The sequence below is a fragment of the Artibeus jamaicensis genome, unplaced genomic scaffold, assembly GCF_021234435.1.
Source record: "Artibeus jamaicensis isolate MK-2021 breed Jamaican fruit bat unplaced genomic scaffold, CSHL_Jam_final contig_3214, whole genome shotgun sequence".
NCBI lineage: Eukaryota > Metazoa > Chordata > Mammalia > Chiroptera > Phyllostomidae > Artibeus > Artibeus jamaicensis.
Window position 1 is genome coordinate 2,196,144 of NW_026521760.1, and position 22,169 is coordinate 2,218,312.

Here is a 22,169-nt window from a genome sequence, read left to right on the forward strand (position 1 = left end):
GGGGGGAAGTGCAGATGAGCGGTCCGGAGCAGATCAGGGACTGTGCAGGTTGCGCTCTGCAGAGCCGCCAGGGGCGGCATCATAGCGTGGCACAGAGTGTCGCCTGCACCGTAGGCACACTCCTTTAGTTTGGTTAAAGGGACTGGTGTGGGCCCGCAAGGGAAGAGAGAGGAAGCCAAAAGTACAAGGGTATGAGGTGAGGAATGGAAAAATGGAATGTGAAATGGGAGAAAAAAAAACAAACTTTAAGCATTATTGAATTGTCTAGTGTTGACATATAACATTCAAATTATTTGTCACTTCAATATGAGATTCAAAAATCATGCCAACCATTTGTACTCAATGAAGGACAGCAGCATGTGCCTTTATTTATAATGGCAGGGACCAAACATGACCACAGCTTCTGACTGATGCCTCTCACATTAATATCATCCCTTATGGTCTCAACATAAATAAGAATTGGACAAAAAGAAAATCTCTGTCACCTATGACTACTTTATTACACAGAAATTAACCTTTCACAATAGAGACTGCAAAAGGAAATTAAATTAACCCTGTGATTCTAGAACAAACTTCGCAATGACGAATTCTTAAGTTTTCAGAGGAAGGAGTAAAAGGAGAGAAAATCATTTAGGACCGTGTTTCTCAAATGCTACTTTCACAAACATATTCTTGGGTGACTAGGTTGCAAGTTTATGATAATGTTTTGAATATATGTTTTCATTTGGTCATAATGTAAACAAATCAATACACACTTGTGCAGGAGCACCTGGACGATCACCTCACATGACAGAGCTGCCACAGGGTCACAGCATCTGCATGCGGACCTCTGACCCCTGAGGCACCAAGCAAAGGCCCGCTGTGCCGAACTCTCCGTGCAGCATTCCTCAGACTGGGCCCCAGGCCCTGCACAGGCCTGGTGGACATTCCTGGGAGCACCGTGTGTTGTTACCGAGCTACGGAGCGGTGATGCTCAAGGTGGGGTGAGAACGGACTGGGGAGACACATGTCATTTCAGAAAGCACATTGAAAATACTTACTTCATTTTATGTACAAACTCTATGAAGTCAAACTCAACAAACTAATTTTGGGGGTGGTAGCATAAAGTTAACTTGCAGAATCATCCTAGGGGGCCTGGGAGACACTGGGCTGAGAAGCGCTGGCTTAGAGGTAGTCCTGGCATGTGAAGAACAGGTAGTAAGAGCCACGTGCAAAAGAGAGGGAACTTTCTGTGGGTCAGTGAGGGAATCCTAAGCTATACCTTGTCACAGTCTTTTGGAACCCAAGGGCCACCGGAGAAGGAACCCAAGGAGCACATCCGCCTTCTCAGACCTGTGGTTTGTGGCAGGCAGGTCCCCTTTCAACACTGAGTCAGTAGAAGCAAAGCCTGTTTGTTGCCAAGAACTGCCCCCTGCCATTTTTTTGGTTTAGCTATTTCAGAATTTTAAGTAAACAGTTGCTGGGTAAAGGAAGGCCCAGGCCCCAGTCAGGAGGAAGTGCTGTCGTCATTCACGGGCCGGTCAGCTGTCAGGGAGGTGTCAGCCCGGGGTCTGTCCTGCCAGGAAAAACACAAAGAACTGAGTTTTCTTGAACAGGTAAATTCCCCTCACTTCTCTTTCATCACCAGCACACTTATTCTTGTTATTTAGACACAATCTGTTACGATGACTTTGAGACGCAGTTGTCAGCCAAATACTGGGAGCGCACAATGCCAAAGGACAATGCAAATAGAGGCCTTGTGAATGTAGGGACTCTAATAACTGGGCAAATGATATTTCCCATGTTCCCGGGAAAGTCATTCATTTTCTCCCATTCTTAATCTAAGCCTAAAGTGTTCTCCCATCTAAGCCTAAATTGCTGAAAAAAGAAAAAAGAAGTGTTCTGGAAAACACCTGGCCCCACAATTAATTGAGTTTTGAGTGCTTTAGCACATGTGGTAAGGCCAGAAAGCTAACACAAATACCGTGGTCGCCTGCTGTTGTGATGTTATAGAATTGTGATGACAAGGTTTATAACATTTTTATCACAAATGGTTCAGTGGGAGTTTTTCAGAACTTTTTTTTTTTTTACTTCTGTTGCTATTCAGAGTAACCACCACAAATTATGTATACTCATCACTCAAGGGTACATTATTCATTAGTGGGCAATAAATACCCCTCAAAAAACAGTTTGGTTTGAGGACCAGAAATGTCTCCTCTGACCAACCACTGAATCTGTGTGTGTGAGTCTGAGGAGCTGGCCTCGGTAGGAGCTGAGGGGAGGGGGAGCTCATCAGACCCCCAAAGTATCCTGGTATCTTTCAAAGGGTTCATCACCCTATGGGAAGTTTCCCCTTCAGCCGAAGATATCCTTTAGGTTACAGTTTTCGAAAACTTTGTTTTGATGTTTGAGAGGTCCATTAGATTGAAACTGAGTTGCAGTATGAACACGGGCGAAGCAAAATTACCTTGATTCCACACTGCACTTATAATCCGAACTGCTCACTGTCACCTGTGGGCCCTGGCCACGGTCCACATCTGTCACTCCTCTTCCCTCTCACTGAACTTTACTCAGTCTGTTCTTCCTTGTTTCTGGTTCTGGAACTTTCTGTACCAGTTATCTCAAGGCCTTTGCATCTGCTAGTTCCTCTGAGAGCTTTCCTGCTTCACTGCAACATGACTGTCACGTGACCTTTAGCTCAACCAGCCCCCCTGAGAAAGACCTTCCCTCACCACATTAGTGAACTTCGCTCCCCACCCCCTGCCACGTTCTACCACATTAGTCTGTTCATTTGTTTCAGGAATTATTTACTTGTTTCTCATCTGCCCACCTCTCTAGAATGAGTCTCATGTTATCTTTTTTTCCATCACTGTATTCCTAGTGCCTCAGACAGTGTCTGGCACATAGTAAATGCTCAATAAATATCTGTGAAATGAAGGTCCAGTGAAAGGATTTCTCTCATTGACACAATCCCTTTATAAAAAGGGGAATTCACAAAAGACATTACAGTTCTTCAGATCACTCCAAACCACCCTTTTCCTAGCCAGAGGGCCTTCCCAGATTATGATAAAACCTGGCAGTAGAATCCCACCATCTCCCCGTTTTCCCAGTGCCCATGGCCCAAGTCCCATCTGTCACTCACCATAATTACTGCAGAGCTCCAATTTGCTTTAGCCGTGTCAACAGTTCCCTACGTTGATGCATATTTATTAGATCACTGCATCCACCTATACACTCTTCACCGATAAAGACTCGAGGTACCTAAAAAAAGTAAACCAGAACAGTTAAGGAGCTTAATTATTAACTTGGAGAATGACTTTTTACCCTTCTTCTAAACATTTCCCATGATCCAAACTTTTTTTTTTAACTTTTTTATTGATTATGCCATTACATTTGTTCTATTCCCCCCCCCTCCGTTCCCCTCCACCCTGCATACCCCTCCCCCACCATTTCCCCCTTTAGTTCATGAACACATGTCTCAAATTCTTTAGATTCTGTATTTCCCCTACTATTCTTACCCTCCCCCCTATTTTCTATCTACTGTCTATGCTACTTATTTTCTGTACCTTCTCCCCCCTTCTCCTCCTCCCACTCCCCTGTTGCTAACCCTCCTTGAGATCTTCATTTCTATGATTCACTCCTGATCCAGCTGTCCTTTTAATTTGCTTTTGTTTTAGGTGTGGTTGTTAATAACTGTGAGTTTGTTGTCCTTTCACTGTTTATCTTTTTTATCTTCTTTTTCTTAGGTAAGTGCCTTTAACATTTCATATAATAAGGGCTTGGTGATGATGAACTCCTTGAATCTGATCTTATCTGAGAAGCACTTTATCTTCCCTTCCATTCTAAATGAAAGCTTTGCTGGATAGAGCAATCTTGGTTGTAGGTCTTTGGATTTCACAACTTGGAATACTTCTTTCCAGCCCCTTCTTGCCTGTAAGGTCTCTTGAGAAATCCACTGACAGTATGATGGGAACTCCTTTATAGGTGACTGTCCTCTTATCTCTTGCTGCTTCTAGGATTCTCTCCTTCATTTTAATCTTGGCTAATGTAATGATGATGTGCCTTGGTGTGTTTTTTCTTGGGTCCAACTTCTTTGGGACTCTCTGAGCTTCCTGGAAGTCTATTTCCTTGGCCAGATTGGGGAAGTTCTCCTTTATTACTTGTTCAAATAAGTTTTCCACTCGTGGCTGTTCCTCTCCCCCTTCTGGTACCCCTATAATTCGGATGTTGGAATTTTTAAAGATTTCCTGAAGGTTCCTAAGCCTCTCCTCATTTTTTTGAATTCTTGTTTCTACATTCTTTTCTGTTTGGCCATTATTTGCTTTCTTCTGGTCCACTCCATTGATTTGAGTCCCAGTTTCCTTTCCATTACTATTGGTTTCCTGTGCATTTCCATTTATTTCAATTAGTTTAGCTTTCATATGTTTCTCTAATTTGTGACTAAGATCAACCAGTTCTGCGAGGATCCTGATAACCAGTGTTTTGAACTGTGCAGCTGAAAGTTTGGCTATTTCTTCATCGCTTAGATTTATCGGCTCTGGGGCTCTGAGTTGTTCTTGAGCCATTTTTGGTCTGTTCGCGCAGCGAAGCCTTAGTTGTTTACCAGGGCGGGGCCACCCAAGTTGCTGGTTTGTGACGCTGTGTGTGGGGGCGGGGTCAGAGAGGGAGCAATGGCGGTCCTCTCCGGTAGCCCAGTCCTTCCAGTCCTACCACTCGCCCTGGCCTGTTTATCTGAGCAGAATCGTGCGAGCCTGCTGCCCTGCGCCCTGCTGTCTCAATGCTCGCCTCTTCACTGGTTTATCTGTACACAAATGCGCGACCGACCGCAGACAGCCAGCCGCGCCTCTTCCCTGTGTGCGCCTGTAGCTAGCCCGTGATCCGCGCCTTCGGCTGCTTGTGTACCACTAGGTCAGGGATCGTTTTGGTCAACCGGCTCTGCTGCTGGCTTCACCCCCCTTACCAGTTTAGCCGAGCATTTCGTCCTTTTTTCGGACTCCGTATTGTCGATTTTCTGTGTGGTCTGGTTGTGTTTATCGTTGTTAAAAATAGTTGTTCTTAGATTTGGTTGTGCACGGAAGCAAGGTGGGTCCACCTATGCCTTTATCTTGGCGGAAGTCCCCAAACTTTCCAAATCACTTTACGATCTCCTCATGTGTATTAAAGGTCAAACCTTTGTCTAAGAATAAAATTATGCCCCAGGGTGCGGGGGTGGAAAATAGTCCTCACAACTGTGTTGCAGAGAAAAAGCGAGGAAGGTCTTCTTCTCAAGTCACAGAAGGGGCTGCCCGCTCCTCTGGCACTGCAGGCTTGCGGGGACCTTTGCAAAGGGAACATGGCTTTCGTGAGGCTGAAAGAAGAACAGCCTTGGAAAGCTGAGGTCAGAAACCCAAGTGTTCCCCTGGGTCCTCATCATTACTTTAAGGAACATAAAGCTTCCCCCATAAATAGTTGGGGTCTTTTGGCTTCTGTCTCCCCAGGAACACTTAGCTAATGTAGGTCTAATGTATATTGCAGAACTGCTGTGGAAGGCAGTGCCTATAATGAAATACAAATCACCTGATTTTTATATTATACTATTGTTATATTCCATACGGAAGAGATATAATCCTTCTAGGATTTTTACCTTATCAAAAAGAATTGAGCAACTGCCACCACTCCTCCAGTTTGCCACAGTTCCACCTTTGACAAGGGTGTTGGCCAAGAGGGTGTTAGTTAAGTTAGTAGGACAGTATGTCCTGAGAAACCAGGAGTCCTCTTTTTAGGCAGGGGAACCTGCACCAGAACCGCCAGAGGGCTTGTTGAAACATAGATTTCTACTCCTCCTGGCTGCCCGCCCCCCAAACTTCTGACACGGGAGATTTCGGTTGGGGCCCAGGAATTTGCATTTTTGAGAAGTTACTGGGTGGTACTGACGATTCCTCCCAGGGTAACCGAGACTTTTACCTTTAACAACTCACAGCCCCCAGCAGCCCCCAGGTGCCTGAGACAGGCGCTGAAGCACAGCTGAGCTCTCTGCAGGGCAGAGCCTTGTGGAGCTATCTGACCAGGAAGCTGGTTTGCCTAACAGCCTAAAGGCTGCTCTGCACTTACACCCGCTCTCTAGTCTCTGCAGCCCCAAACCACCTTAAAGCCACCCGTTAGCTGCATTACAGGTTGCACCAGACATTGAGGGGGTGGAGGGGACTGTGGTGGCAAAACAGGAAACTTCATTCGGCTGAGGAAGGAAGAGGACATGCACCCTCAGTGCCTGCCCTTCCGGGCTCCATTCCCCTTTTCTGAGGAACCTGCGTCTGCTACAGACAAGAAGCAGAAAGAGAACTCCCACCACAAACAAGCTCGGTAGTACAGGCACCCTCACTCTCCTGGAGCAAGTTTCTCCAGTCCTCAGCCCCAGTTGGGCACATCATCTGTGCTCTAAGGTTGCTCGGATATGGCCACTCAAAGCTGCTTCCCTGCACTCCTCACCACTGCCATGGGTACAGGCCTGGAACAAGCCACCATCGTTCTTCATCACGAGTGAAGCTACGGTCTCCAGGCATCTCTGTTTCAACCTTCAACTTGGCCCTCCTCCAGTCTCTTCCCCACAGCTGCCAGGGTGAGGCTTTCTAAACTAAGGCAGTTCACCTCACTCCTCTCATCTCACATCACCAGCCATAGTCCTGATGGTAACTTGAAAGGCCCTCCCAGCCTATACCCCATGATGTCCCAGACTTCAGCTCCTCCACTATCTTACTAGCTTCCAATGACCCAGGCACACAGGCCTCCTCATGAGGCCCACGTTCGGCCTAGGTGGGACCTTTGCGCTTGCTACTGCCTGTGCCTGGAACACTCTTACCCTTACATTTCTGCAAGCCTGGCTCCCTCACCTCCTTTAGAGATCTAGTCAAATCAATGAAGCCCCAGTGATTCCATCTAAAAAACTGTACCTTGCTGCTTGCTGCCTACCTCCCTTTCCTACTTAGTTTTCTCCATAGCACATATTAATTGTCACCTTCCAACACAGTTTCTTGCATTTACTAGAATGTAAGTTCTGCAAAGGTAAGAGTTTTTGTTTGTTCTGTTCATGGAGGTGTTTCCAAAGGCTCGAAAAGTACCCAGTATGTAGTAGGTGCTTTTAAAAAAATATTTGTTGTATTCAGTAAAATTATTCTTCAAAAGTGAAGAAGAAATACTCTTTCTCTCTCTCTCTCTCTCATACACACACACACACACACACACACACACACACACTGAAGGAATTTGTTGCCATTAGACCTGCCTTACAAGAAATGTTTGAAGACATTATTCAGAGAGAAGGAAAGTAACAGGCCAGAAACTTGAATGTATATGAAGAATTTCAAAGAAGGAATAAATGAATGGCCTGATCCAGGACTCATGGCTACAGCAAAACCAAAACAGGTTTCTCCAGGTACATGACGTAACTGAAGGCATACGTTTCTATAGTTAATCAAGTCCTGCTGGCTCTTACTACACACAGAGCACCGAGTGCCATTACAGGGCTGGACAGCACGTGCTTCCAAGTTTTCCATCTCTTCCGAGATAAATGCATCGTTGTTGGGGACCGTAAAGCACACAACTCTAAAGAATTTGTTCTTCCCCTTGGAGGAAGCTGTGAAAAAATAGTTTTTGGAATTTAAAAACAAATTTAAAACACCACTGGAAGAAAAGTCATTGATTACAAAGAAATGAAAACAATTGTTGAACGAATGCATGAAGAGGCTTGTTTGTCCTGCTAGAGAATAGATGGTGTCCAGCTGAAGGCTGTAGCTGCCAAACTTATTGCAAATTGGAATCACCTGGGGAACTTTTTCTGGCTAGAAAATAAACTATTTTCCCAGCTTTACTGAAATATAACTGACAAATATACTTGTATATATTAAGGTATAAGATGTCATGGTTTGGTAGAAATTGTAAAGTGCTTACTATGATTAACTTAATACATCCATACCTCACATGGTTGTCATTTTTGTGTGTGCGCTGGAACACACTCTGCAAATTTCAAGCATACAACTCAATTCTGTTAACTACCGCCGCCGTGCTATCCATTAGATCCCTAGAACTTACTCCTCTTCTCACTGAATGTTTGCACCCTTTGACCTAGGAGAGATCTTTAAACTACTGAGGCCTGGTTCCCACCTCTGACTCGGTGATTAAATTGGTATGAGGGATCATTTGGGCATCAGGATTTTTTTAAAGCCCCTCAGGTGATTTTTAATGTGCAGCAGCATTTGGGAATCACTGGCTGAGAGGGACCGGTCACAGTGCGGGCTGTAGTAATACTTGCATGGCCCTTTCCCTCCCACGGCCCAGGCAGCCTGTAGGGCTGGTGGTCCAGCTAAGTGGCAAGAGTGTTTCTTGCCATTGAGTCCTCTGCTCCAGGACCTCCCAGAGACAAGAGTCTGCCACCCACAGCTAGAGCTCTGGAAGCAACAGGGTCATGTGGCCAGCCCCCCTCCACACCAGAGTTGATTTCTCAGGAGAAAGCCCCCTGTGCTTTCAAATTGAGAACCCAGGGAACACCCTGTGAGCCAAACTAACACTGAACTTGGATGTGTGCTTCTGGAACACTGTCTGAGAAAGTGCATCTTGAAAGAGAACTTGGGTGAGCTGCTGGGAGGCCGGTTACCCTGGCCAGCACCAAAACTGATACAGGCAATCTGGTTGGCTGGGCAACCCACAAGAAGCCATGGGTGCTGAAGAAGCCTTTCCAGAGAGAGGGCGGCAATTCTTGGAGAGTCCCTCGGTTTCTTCATAGCAAAGGAAACTCTGGTTCAGTCTTGCAGCCAAGAAGGTCCTTGAGGGTCACAGAGGAGGGGACTTGCCTGGGATCGCACAGCAAACCAATGTGAGAGCCAGACCCTGGCCTCTGGACTCCCTACTATGACAGGCCTAGAAACAGCCTATAATTTAGGACAAGGAGCAAATAATAAGCCGTTTTTTAAGTTATAAGATTAATAATATTTTTTTCAACTCTCAGTATCATTTATTTTTTCTAGAATCCAGATACAATTAACTGTACCCATTAATAAGATTTTTCCAATGGGAGGAGTTAGGCAAGACATGGAAGAATAAGCGTATTAGGTTAGCCTTAGAGAGCCCAGAGGAAAGACTGAAGGACAGCAAGTTCCACTTGGCCAGAGGAAAACAGGAGAGTGCACGCAATTCCCATAGGGAAACAGACCTACAGATTGCATCTGGCCCCTTCACCCCACCCCCCTCCCCTCCCCCCGCACCCCCAGCTCTGCAAGCTGAAAACTGTCACTTCACGGCTTGCTTAAAACAAAGACTCCAGCTAACTCCTCCCACTCCTGACAGCTGCTGGACCCACGGACCCTGATGCCCAGCACAATCAGCTGTGTCCCCTCCTGGGTTCTGAGAGGACCCTTGGCGGCAGCCCAGCTGCCCATTCAAGGGAGCAGTGTTTTCTCTCAGGCGCCCTCCCCCACCTCACACGCCTCCCCGAGGAGCCTTTAAGTGACAGAGCCCTAGTGGTGTCCTAGAGAAAGACACAGGCTAGGCTTACAGCTTTACCGAGAAAAAGGAACCCGGGGCAGCCTTTCCATGGGCCTTTTAGAACAAAATCCCAGACTCACTGTTCTGGCTCCGGTGAGCTGTTGCAGATAATCTTGAATCTTGTCTGGGTCACGGGTGGCTGTGATATCAACAAATTCCAAAGCTCCTTGTCTGAAGGGGAATTGGACGAGGAGCTCTTGAGCCTGTCTGCAGTAGGGGCAGGTGGGCTTGATGAACACCACCACCTTCCCAGGACGGATTTTGCTGTTCACAAACTCCTGAGCCATGCTGACAGGCTGCTGCCTCCTAGGTGGGAATCCTCAACTGCAGGTATCACTCACAAGTACAAAACGAGGCCCAGCCAGCTGGCTCTCATTTAAAGGAACCTCCCTGGAGGAGGAGTTTGCCCGATAGCGTGCTGGAGTTTTAAAGGGACAGCCCCAAAGTCATTCCACTGAAAGATGATTCACCAGCTAGTGATTCCAAGAAATGCATATTGCATTTAATCACCAATAGCTGTGCTCAGGATGTCATTGTTGTCCTCAGATCTTTTAGGAGTGCCTGCCCTTTGGCAGAAAGCAGGGTCAGAACACGCTCTGGGGATTCACAAAACCCACAGACCAGCCCCAGCCTGGGGACTGAGCAGGCAGTGACCTTCTAGAGCAAAATATTTGTTTGCCCTCCAGGAGACAGTGTTGTAAAAAACATACGTGCAAACAGAATCATTCAAGAAGCAGAGCACATGGCACTCTGTTCAGAGGAAGTGAAACTACACTTACACCTTGCCTTGAAGTTCCTCCCAGGCCTTTTACTGACCCTGAACAGGGTCTTTGTTACCGCAATTATTTTACAACATTTAAAAATCTGGAGATTTCACAAAAGATTCTGGTCTTGAACTTCTCTTATAAGTCAAGTTGGACAAAACAGCTTGCAGCCCTCCATGGCAGCAGCTGAGGTTGAATAGCTGCTGTCCACTTAGGACGGACAGAGCGTGGCTCCGGTTTGCTGGACAAGCTGGTGCTCGCCTCTGGGGTGCTGTACCCCCTAGTAGGCAGCCCTGTTCTGCCTAGAAGGCTGTTTTAGGTCAGTTCTGACTCCCTCTGTGTTCAGGACGTTAAATAAACAAACCGGGGAAAAGCCATTTGCTTTAAAATTACACCATCCTTTTCCCTAGGAAGTTTTACACTCAAACCAGAGTATCACCAGAGAGCTTCGGCCTGGGTTGCAGCCGGACATGCCCATGGATGGTCCTGTCTGTGGAATCCCGAGCACAGTGTGATTTCTCAAGAGAAGGAAAGGGATTCCCAGAAGCTGCTCTGATGATTACTAAAATTCAGTGGAAAATGGGAAACAGATTCTGAGTCTTGGACGGGAAGCTGAGAAGTGAGATGGAGGAATGTGTGACACCAGGAAGCCTGAGGCATTTGTCCTGGTCAGGGCTTGGGACTTCTCAACCCTTAGCTTCATTTCCCTCCTGAAGAAACCCATGGGAGAGTGTTGTCTCTCTTCTTTTTCTCCCTTTTACTTGGACTCCCGTGGCCAATCCCTCCCTGAGGCTGAGGATCTCTTCTGGACCCTCAAAGCTACCGCCTGCGGCTCCCCTGGTCCAGGGCTCAGCAGTGAGCCTGTGTCTGGCTGTTCCCTCAGCACCTCTCCCTCCTCAGGGTCCAGGGTTCACATCTCCTCCTCAGCGTGTGATTGTACGAGTCTCTGCCTGGTTAGAACCACCACCACCACCACCACCGTGTATCGCACTAGGGCCTGCTTTCCTGCCTCTGCCCTTCTCTTATCAGACAGGTTCCATGAAACTGGCTGTTACGTTGTTTGCAAAACAACGGAGAAACATAACGACGGAGAAAAGGGGTCTTGGGGACAGGTCAGGGGGATCAGCCTGGGACGAGCTGCCAGACGCCCATTGCCTTAGAGTTTAGGAGGTGCTTGCTTTCATGGAAAGAACTGGGAGAAGGGAAAGGAAATGTCCCCGGCTGCCCCTGAGGGAGAGCGTGTGCCAGGGCCTTTGTTTGAGGCTTTTATCTTTCTCTTGCAGGTGAGAATTTTAGGGGAGGTCTCAGGGGGGGGTTTCCTCAGAGTATCCAGCAGTTCTTCGGGTGTGCCCCCTCAGCGTCGGGGACTCCATGACTGGTCGGTGACAGGGTGGGGTTCTTTAATCACTGGAGTTGGTCCTCATGTCGCCCATCTGGTTTTGCTGCTCTGCTGAGCCTGAAGCTGAAATACGCCCGAGGCCTCGATGTTCCCTCCAGGGAGGAAAGGCCAGGGGAGGAAAGGTTACCCTGGTGGTGAGGTCCTTGTTTTCCCAGTTTGGGCTCCTGCCACACACTGGGGCCTTCCGCCCTGGTGACCATCTGTACCTGGCTGTGAATTGCTCGGCCCCTGTGTTCAGCTGTCTGTCTCAGTTTCCCTGCTCCACTCGCCAAGGAATTGTCCTAGCTTCTCACTACCCTGTCTCTTGGTGTTGAGTGTGGCTGTGTGTGGCAAAACACTGGGGGTGGAGGTAGGCACAGTGGAGAGAGACAGCTGGAGAGCAGGGTGCCCTTTACCAAGCAGAAGGGTGAGGACTTCACACATAGGAGTGAGGAGCCATGGTAGGTATATTTAAAGCATGAACCGATTTACAGTTAAATGTTTGATGAATTCAGGACTTTCTGGACTGATCACGGCCACGTTGGCCCTTGCACTAGGCCGCTGTCGGTAAATGAGACGTGTTGTCAGCCGCTTTCAGAGTCGTGGAAATGCTGGTTTGTGGCTATGCCTGGTTTTAGTCTGATCCTCTTTGGTAATGTCTCTCTGGACCTCGGCAGGTGTGACCACAGAGCAATGCAGCCCTAACTGGAGATTCTAACCCCAGACTTGGCCACAGAAAACTTCTGACTGTGACTGTAAGTATATAGTCCTCTGGTCAGACTCTTCCTCACCTTCCACCTCTACGTGGCAGAGCTCGATGCTGAACCCAGTGTCTCTGACAGCGACCACTTACTGTGGACCCACTGTGTGCCAGCCTCGGTGCTAGGAGGTATACATATATTGTTTCTTATCCTTATAGCAACTTCGGGAGGTAGATGCTTTAGATCCCAAACTGACCAGAGGAATAAGGAGAGGATCCCTGACCTGGAGGGCCTGAAGGTCATCCAAGGTTACGAGTGGAGGCTGCTTTCCAACATATTATTTGGGAGGTTGCCACCTTTTGTAAAACCCAGGCTCAGTTTTACATATGGCGTGTCACCTACTAATACTGGTGACCTGAAAGTCCCTGCATCCCACTGGGGTTTCTTGCTGTCATTTAAGTTCAAGACTGTATCCTTGAGCTTTCTACGTGTCTCCCCACACATAGATCTTACTCTTGCTATTGGCTTCATAGGAGGGAAAAACCCGTATTCCTTTTCTCTCCTTAACCTAATCACATCAGGCTAACTAAACTAAGCCTTTAATTTCGTTTGAATTTATTAGAAATCTCTTCATTAGGCTTCCTCTGAGGCGGTCCTAGGGGGTTTTGAGGGAAAACACATAGTTTCACATTTCAGAGCATCCTGTGGACAAGTGTAATATAATACCCAGGCTCTGTAGCCCCAGCCATCTAACCATATTTAGCCATTCAAACATTTTAGGTAGAAGGTAACTGGTTTTGATTAGAAGGGTTTGTTTTTCTTGGCTGTTGGGAAGTCGGAGGTAGGAAATTGGCTCCGAGGCCCAGTGGTCTCTGGTTGAGTGTCTCTGAGGTTCTCTGGGTCCTCCCCTCACGACTGCAGGTTGGCTGCAACCGGTCTGAGCATCCATCCTCGCACGGCTGTGCTGTGAGAAAGCAGGCAGAGGCCGGGCGGTCCTTCTCCCACGGCTCCCCCCCCCCCACAGGCTTCCCTCTGTTTCCTGGACTGGAGGTGGTTCACATGCTCGCCCCCAAAGTCAGGGGCTCCCTTCTCTAAGCACATTGATCCGTGCTCCATACCTGAATCCTCTGGGCCAGCAAGAAGCACACTTCTTGTAACTGGTGAACCTACACTGACACATTGTCACCAAAAGTCCATAGTTTACTTTAGGGTTCTCTCTCGATGGCGTACCTTCTATGGGTTTGAAGAAATGTGTGATGACATGAGCTACTTTATACAGCAACTGCCCTAAGAGTCCTCTGTGTTCTCCTTATTCATCTCACCCTCTCAGGAGGAGCTTTTAATTTTCCATGTTATGCCTTCCACAGCGAATTTTTATCACATGCATGTACTAGTTTTATGTTTCATGTTTTACTTATTTAAAGTAGTGATCGGGCAGTGAGGGGGTGGAGAAGACCAGAGTTGAGAAAAAGTGTCTGTGGCATGAGGGAGCTGGAGCACATGTCTTGTTTCGTTTTTGCAAAGGTAGCAACCAGATGCAGGAGGAGAATATGAGTGAGAGAGAGGTTGCTTGATAGAGCAAGGTCCCCTAGAGAGATGGGAGTAGGGGATGGAGGGTCAGGCAATGGGGTCGGTCTTGGCGAGAAGGAGGAACACATCTTCCGAGGGGGTGCTGTGGTGGCGGGGACACATGGGGAGGGACTTCTGGGGCTGAGGATGAGAAGCCAAGTGGCTGCAATGAAAGCCCAAGAGACAAGAGACTCTAGACACCGACACATGGCTCAAAGAGCCCGATGTGGGCTCCAGGCTGGGAGGAGGCAGGGGAAGCCAGGGGAAGATGATGAGTGAGCAGAAGGGGGAGATGCTGATGTCACAACAAAGATGAAAAACTGGTTCAGTGCCAGGGATTAAAAAATAATTCAAAAAATTGTGCTCAGTGACAGGTAATTCAGGCTTATAAGCAAGTACTCGGTGGCTACATGGCTGTGTGACTAAATATGAGAAGCAGTGTCAGAAATGCTAAACAAAACACTAAAATGTTTTTTAGAACTTCTGGTCAGGACAGCAGTGTAGGCAGACATGGTTCTCCTTCTCCCAAAACCACATCAAACTTTTAACTAGAATAGAGAACAACCATCACTCAGAATTTTCAGAAATCAAGGTGAATGGAAATGTGACAACTACAGAATCAAAGAAACCACATCCATCTAGACTGGTAGGAGGGGTGAAGACAGAGAACAGGCTGGTCCCACATCCATGTGTGGTGGATACAAATTTGGGAGGAATATCTCGGGACCAAGAAGTCCCAGCCCCACACCAGGCCCTGCAGCCCAGGGCTCCTCACAAATTCTGGCTACAAACACCAGCAGGGATTGAGTTGGTGGGAGAAACTGTGGGAACCCTAAGCAGTTCCTCTTTTAAAAACCCTTACCTGGATTCACCTACTCAGACTCACTCCCTAGAAGCTCCAGCTCCGGGATAGCAGCTTGAAAGGCACCAGTGCCATAAAGGGAGGAACCAATATGTTGGCATCAAGGCAAGCAGAGGCCGTTGCCCCTTTCTGAACCCTCCCCCCAGAGAGCCAGCAAGCTTCTGCCACATCTGAGACACTGTCAACTCCATTTGCCCCACCCTGGAGATCCCCTGAGACTCCGCCCACCCAACTGATACCCATCCAAGCTACTTTTCTATGTGAATGGAGGTCTTAGCTCATGCTTCAAAACCTCCTAACTCTTCCCAAACGAGCAACAGCTGGCCTCGGTCAGTCCCAAGCCAGGCACTCTCAGAAGCCAGCCTAGATTCACAGCTTGGCTTTGCCTGGGAATCTCCAAGCCCAGCACAAGTAGCAGCTATCCAAGATTGCTTTATAGGCCAGGCGTGGTGGCCCTGGGCTGACCTTGGCCTGCACTACCTGGGGAACCCCAGAGCCTGCACACCCAGCGGGTAACTACACACCATGTCAGAGCATCACTACCCAGCCCCCGGACAGCTGATTCCTCATGGAAGATGGAGGTTGTGGTGAGTGGTCACAGCCAGTCCTCGTAACTGACTGGCTTGGGTAAATCCCTCCCATTCATCTGCCAAGAGCAGCCAAAGCTCAACTACAAGAGAAAGGTGTTCTCAACCACACAAAGGGCATATCACTCCTATCTTGAGTGATAACGGAGTCTGTGCCACTGGACCCTACAGGACACCTACTGCATTAGGCCACACTACCAAGATGAAGTCAAAGCAGTTCTACCTAATACATAGAAACAAACACAGGGAGGCTGCCAAAACAGATAGACAAAGAAACATGGCCTATATGAAAGGACAGATCAGAATTACGAAAAAAGAGCTAAACAAAATGGAGGTAAGCAATCAGATGTAGAATTCAAAACACTGTTTACAATAATGCTCAAGGAACCTAGAGAGGAACCTGAACAGCATTTAAAAAAACCCAGTCAGAAACAAAAGATACACTGATTTTAATAAAGGACAATTTATAGGGAAACACAGTAGAGTGGATGAAGCCGAGAATCAGATTAATGGTTTGGAACATACAGCAGCAAAAGCAACCAATCAGAACAACAAGAAAAAAAGAATTAAAAAAAAAAGACAAGGAAAGTATAAGCAGCTTCTGGGACCACTTCAAGAGATCAAACATTCAGATTCAGGGGCACTGGAAAGAGAAGAGAAAGCAAGAAATTGAAAACTTATTTGAAAAAATAATGAAAAAAAACTTCCCTAATTTGGTGTAGGAAGTAGACATGCAAATCCAGGAAGCACAGAGTGTCCCAAAAAAGGCAGATGCAAAAAGGCACACTCCTAGACACATCAAAATTAAAATTCCAAAGTAAAGATTGTTGGGGACCGCTCTGCCTAGTTTCAGGAATTGTAACTGCCCCCCATGGCTAAGGCTGAGTGAGCAACCTCTGGATTGCAAGCCACAAAGGAGACAAAGCTTATCTCTGGTAGCAAATGCTGACTCAGCTTCCTCTCCCTGCCCCCAAAGCATGGTCGATGTTGATGATGGGTTAAGACTCCTCACAGAGAGAGGGGCAACCTAAGCCAAACTCAATCACTTGGGAGGCCATCACGGAAGGACTTGGGGGGGCTGCAACAAAGAGGAGAAAATGGATCCTTGCCCCCCGGCTATGTGACATAGCCCGAGTCCCCATGTCCTCTGGGAGAAGTGCTTCCTGGCTCTAATCCACTTAAGCCTGAAAACCTGATGGAGAGGGGTGCAGCTCCTTGCCTTGCTAGAGCAGTATCCGGGGAGAAATCTGGCATAAGGAAGAATTCCAAAAAATCTTGTGAAACCTGCCTTGCTAAGAGTGTTTTTATTCATATGTTAAGGGTCTGAGCAGGAAATGAGTATACCTCCCAGAGTTTCTGCAACCTCCTTTCCTGACAGACACTGACTCAGACTAAGCCCTCAGATTTCTTTGAAATGTTATCTACTGTTTGATCCTTGCCGCCCGGTATTCCTGTGTATTACAACCCAATAAAAGCCATTGAGGAAGGGGCCCGAGGCCTTTTTCCTCTGAGAAACTGGCCACCTCTCCTCCCCAAGCAGATCATGTCTTGGTACTGCTTACTTTTATCTATGGTGGATGGGGAGACTCGAGGACAAAGTCACCTCCACAAAGATAAAGAGAGAATTTTAAAAGCAGCAAGAGAAAAGAAGGTAGTTACCTACAGGAGAGTTCCCATGAGACTGTCATCTGACTTCTCAAAAGAGACTTTGCAGGCTAGAAGGGACTGGCAAGAAATATTCAAAGTCTTGAAAAGCAGGGGCCTACAACCAAGATTGCTCTACCCAGCAAAGCTATCATTTAGAATCGAAAGGCAGATAAAGAGTTTCCCAGGAAAAAAAAAAAAAAAGCTAAACTAGAGGAGTTCATTACCACCAAACCATTAGTATATGAAGTATTTAAGGCACTTATTTAATAAAAAAAGATCAAAACTATGAACAATAAAATGGCAATAAATACATGTCTATCAACAATTGAATCTAAAACTGAAACTAAACAAACAACAAGAACAGAGACAGAATCATGGATATGGAAAGCATTTTGAGGGTTGTCAGATGGGAGGGGGTGGATGCATGAGGTGGTGATGGGATTAAGAAGTACAAATAGATGGTCACAGAATAGCTGTGGGGGTGTGAAGTACAGTGTAGGAAATGGAGTAGCCAGAGAACTCATGTGCAGGACCCATGGACATGAACAAGGTGTGGGGACCGCCTCGGGGAGTGGGGGCTGCTAGGGATGGATGGGGACACAGGGGGGAAAATCAGGACAACTGTAATAGCATAGTCGATAAAATACAATTAAAATAAAACTCTAAAAAATATCAAAAAATAAAACTTTCCTCTTAAAAAAAGCAGTTTCAAGCCTTTCTTGGGAAACACAATTTTGCTTTGGCTGCAACAACCCTACAACGACCTTACAACCAAACGAGGTCTGTGTGACCAGGGAGGGAAGTGAACCACCTGGGCCGATTAGATACCAGTGCATCAAAACATTGAATTAGTACTTTTTGGTTATCAGGGGCACAGCACCTGCCTTATACAGAAGTGGATGCTACATTTATGCACAACAGGTTGTGGGGAAAAAAAATCTTACATAGCAACTGAGATGCTCAAAGGAAATGATTCACTTAGGGACAAAGCGTCTTTAATGGGAAAGGATGGCTTGTCCTGCCCAGGGACATCGCTGGGCACATGCGTATGCAGTTGTCATTTGGAATGACTTGTCCTAAGTGCTTGAGGTAAAACTGAAAGAAGCAAAAACTGGGACATAACGATCTGAGCTGGCAGCAGCTACCGAACCCCATCCCCAGCAGGGTAAGCGGTGAATCAAGAGGGAATACCAGGCTCTCAGCCCTTCCTCACGTGGAACTTCCCTCCATTTCTCTCTGCCCATCATCCTGTTCCTAGGTAACAGCTCTCAGGTTCCATGACTCCTCCACAGAATCTGAGGGTCAGCTACAGATGCCACGTGTGCTTGTGACAAAAATGTTCTTCAGTGGGCTTCTGGTTGATACATTTTAGGTACCCAGATGATGAAAGAAGATGTAGTTGTTAAAAATAGCAAGGGAGATAAGCATGTGCTAAGTTTTCTGGGGTCTAAAAACACCAAAGTGTAAAATCATGTGTGTAAAACAATATCTTCCACCCTGGCTGGTGTAGCTCAGTAGATTGAGCGTGGGCCTATGAACCAGACGATTGCGGTTTGATTCCCAGTCAGAGCACATGCCTGGGTTGCAGGCCAGTTCCCAGTGGGGGACACACGAGAAGCAACCATACGTTAATATCTCTCTCCCTCTCTCCTTCCCTTCCTCTCTAAAAATAAATGAATAAAATCTTAAAAACAATATCTTCCACATGAATATAAATAGTAGGGTATGAAAGTATTATATTGAGTATGTATATCTATCTATATGAGATAGCTATAGAGATATAGAGAAATGCATATATCTCATATAGATAGATATCCTAACATTAAAGACTTCCAAGTGAAAAACATACCAATTTTTAAAAGTTGCAAATAATGTGTATTTTTTTAAATAGAAATAAAAAATGATCTACGTGCATGGACCCACGTACTATGTAGGCGTGACTGAAATGCCAGCAAGGTGGCTGGAAGGTCACACAGCAACCTGGGCAAGTGTGGCCTCCGAGGGGGGGGATGGTGGACCTCTGGCTGTGCTCTGGAGACTTCTGTATTGTTTGAAACTTGTACAGTAAGGACAGATTCATGTACAACTTACTTAAGAAAAAGAAACAATGAAGAGCAACAATGAAAACTATGTGAGCAGCCCTTGACACCCCCCTGATAGACTGGAGAACTGGAAAGGTGGGAATACAGACCTGAGCAGACGCTCTCCAGGTTCATTAGTCACAGCCAGGCTGGGAGCTGACCCACGTGAAAGAGAGGGGGACATGGAGAGGGAACGGGAGGTCTGGTAGCCACTCCAGGCCCCAGGCCCTCACTTCTGCAGATCCGAGCTTTGCTGAGCTGCGAAGTTCATTTCCAGAAGTTGTAACCCCTCAGCAGCTCCATGCATGGCAACGGGGAGACAAAACCAACTAACTGCCTTATTGAAGTTGCTGAAGAGTAACGTTCAGCAAAATATGGAATTTTAGGGCTTACCCGCTGGACTCCAAATTACTAGACAAATTGAAGTCTTTCTGGAGAAGGCCGATTGCCCGCCTGTGGCTGGTGATGCTTGAGTGCTAGAGCGTGAGCTTGCCTGGGGGCTGGCAACGAGGGCCAGCAGGTAGGGACCGGCAGAAGCCAGCACCCCTTCTGTATGTGATGGAGACACTACATGGTCAGAAACCGCCACCCCTAGGAAGAAACCTCTGAATCTTGGCTAACGTTAAAACTCTGCAAGCACGTTGGTCTCCGGTGAACGACAGCCGCTGAAGGAATGTCTCAGAGACCTAGCCCCCGAGGTCCTTTGTGTCTCCAGGTGACTGTTGCCTAACTCTGACCTAATTCCTGACGTTGCTCAGGTACAAGGGTGAGGAGCTAGGGTGGGCTAAAGTCAGTCTTCTAAACCTCCTACTAAAATTTAAGGAAGTGTTGTCTTTCTAAGCACAGAATTTAGAAATATCAGCCCTGGCTGGTGTAGCTCAGTGGATTGAGCACCTGCCTGCGAACTAAAGGGTCGCTGGTTCGATTCCCAGTCAGAGCACATGCCTGGTTTGTGGGCCAGGTCCCCAGTGGGGGGCATGCAAGAGGCAACCACATATTGATGTTTCTCTCCCTCTCTTTCTCCTTCCTTTCCCCTCTCTCAACAAATAAATAAGTAAAAGTCCTTAAAAAAAAGGAAATATTGGTCCAGAGCATGTGGTAGTTTACTGCTCCAGGGGGCACCAGTCCTGTTGTCTCTGTGGCAGGAAAGCAGACGCTAAACTGGAGCTAGTGAGTACAGTGAAGGCCGGGGAGAGAGATGAGTGTTTGTCTCCATGGCTGAGGGGGATACAGCATGGAAGTGGGGGTCCAGGCCCTGCCAGCCAGGGAGAGGGGCTGCACCACACAGCCGTGGACACCATGGATCACCAATATGCTCTCCTGAAGCCCGATATGCCTCTTCATCACCGTCCCGCTCTCCTGCGTCCCATCTGGTTGCCAAGGCAAAGGGGCCCCAGCTTTCCTTTCTCTGTGAAGCCGAAGGATGGGTCACTGGGGAGGGGAGCTCTTCTCCCAATATTGGCACACCACCCCCAGGAGGAGGAAGGGCCCGGGCGTGGGCAGGGCGCATCCGCATCGAACCATGTGTGGTGTGGACACTGTGGAGCGTGAGGACTCAGAGAACACGCAGAGGGTGTTTTTCTGAAGACACGCTATGCGTGAGACAGGAGGGTAAGAAGCTAGGAAAATTCCTGGGCACGTGGAAAGGGGAAACTGAGACAAGAGAATTAAACAAGGCCAAACAGTTTGAGCAATTTGATTTATAGCCAGCTGGTGAACCAAGGATACTTGAGAGCAAATCATTTCAACCTCTCCTCCCTGACAGAGAATACAGAGCCGCCCTGGCCGTAACTGCAGGTGTTCAGGGAAGAGAGGAATGCTGAGAGGAATGCTGACTGACGCACAGCAGAGATAACACCCAACTCGGGGACAAAGGGAGCCAGTTTGGAAAGAAGCCCCATGACTCCCTGGTCAGCTCCCCGTCCTCGGAGAAACAGCACAGGTGCACATCTGCGTGCCCCCAGGAAGTCCCCCTCCCCAAATCCCATGTTTCCCTGATAGAAACGTACTTCTGAAAGCTCAAGGTAAGGTGGGTGTCAGGGTTTTAACCCGCCACCTCTCAGACTGCTGGCCTGTGATATTAATAAAAGCACATTGATAAGGAAACCCCTGTCTCTGCGGTTTGGGTGAGTGGTCACAGGCAGCATCGGCCCCAGACTCGGGTGCCTTTGGGTTTCAGTTCTGGCGACTCCGCTGGGACAGGGATCAGGACTCTTTGGTGAGGCAGAGTGTTTGACGGGGAGTCCCATTGGCTGCCTGGGCTGGGGGGCCCTGGGGTGTGTGTTTGGAGACTCCCTGGCAGCTGCCAAGCGATTTCACTTGGGGACTCTCTTTCTCCAATTCTTGGCACCCCGCCCCCACCCACTGTCACCATCACTTTTGGTAAGAGATTGGATTTGCTCTCAGAAAGCCCATCTGGTTTATGACCTTCGGCTCTCTGGTGGTCTATTGGTCTATGGACTGAATCTGGGCTTTTCTGTAATTTGGTAATTCTGGGGGGTCCATGGACTTCAAACAAGCTGGGTACGTCCCTGCTGTGCGTGACCAGGGGCCCTTGCCCCACCATTTACGTGGTAGGCACATGAAATCCCAGTTCCCCAGTGTGGGCTTGGGCTGGAGCATTCTTCTGGCTCTGGCATGTGAATTTCGTGTGTTGCTGGTTTATCTCGTTGTGCACTCCGTTTAATGAATTGTCTTTTGGGTTCGTTTCTCTGTTTCCCCGTGGGAGGAAGTCAGTTTTATTTGAGAGCTCTCCTGTTTATCTTGTCTGTCTGAAATGAAAGGTGGCGTGAGGTAAGATGCCAAGGCTAGTCTCAGTCCGAACTTTGTCTTTTGTTTTAGATTTTGTTTTTGTGTCTGTTTTGAAAAGGAACAGCTTGGTCTCAATCCCATCCAGAGTCCATTAGGTTGCATTTCCGCTGACTCATCAATTTATAGCTGTAAGTCACTAATTAGTTTTGCTAAGGTCTAATAAATAGAATAAGATCACGTATGTGCAAGCTTTATGTTGTTACATCATGAGGATTCTACTTAGGGAGGATTTAAATTGATGGTTTAAAGAGGGAGGTGATGTTACTCCCCTCCTAGG

General features: G+C 47.5%; 1 protein-coding gene across 2 annotated transcripts; it reads right to left on the reverse strand.

Annotated features, from left to right (window-relative positions):
• Positions 1 to 339: 339 nt before the first annotated feature.
• Positions 340 to 9,862, reverse strand: GLRX (glutaredoxin). Of its 2 annotated transcripts, none has more exons than XM_037153845.2 (3): positions 9,573 to 9,862; positions 3,122 to 3,240; positions 340 to 1,550 (listed from the first exon to the last, which is right to left on the reverse strand). In XM_037153845.2, exons 1-2 carry the CDS (start codon positions 9,777 to 9,779, stop codon positions 3,127 to 3,129), a joined length of 321 nt encoding a protein of 106 aa, XP_037009740.2. In that variant the 5' UTR covers positions 9,780 to 9,862; the 3' UTR covers positions 340 to 1,550; positions 3,122 to 3,126. The 2 variants fall into 2 exon arrangements, with proteins under 2 accessions (XP_037009740.2, XP_037009739.2); XM_037153844.2 differs by having other exon boundaries at positions 340 to 1,555; positions 9,573 to 9,858.
• Between the last annotated feature and the right edge of the window lie 12,307 nt (positions 9,863 to 22,169).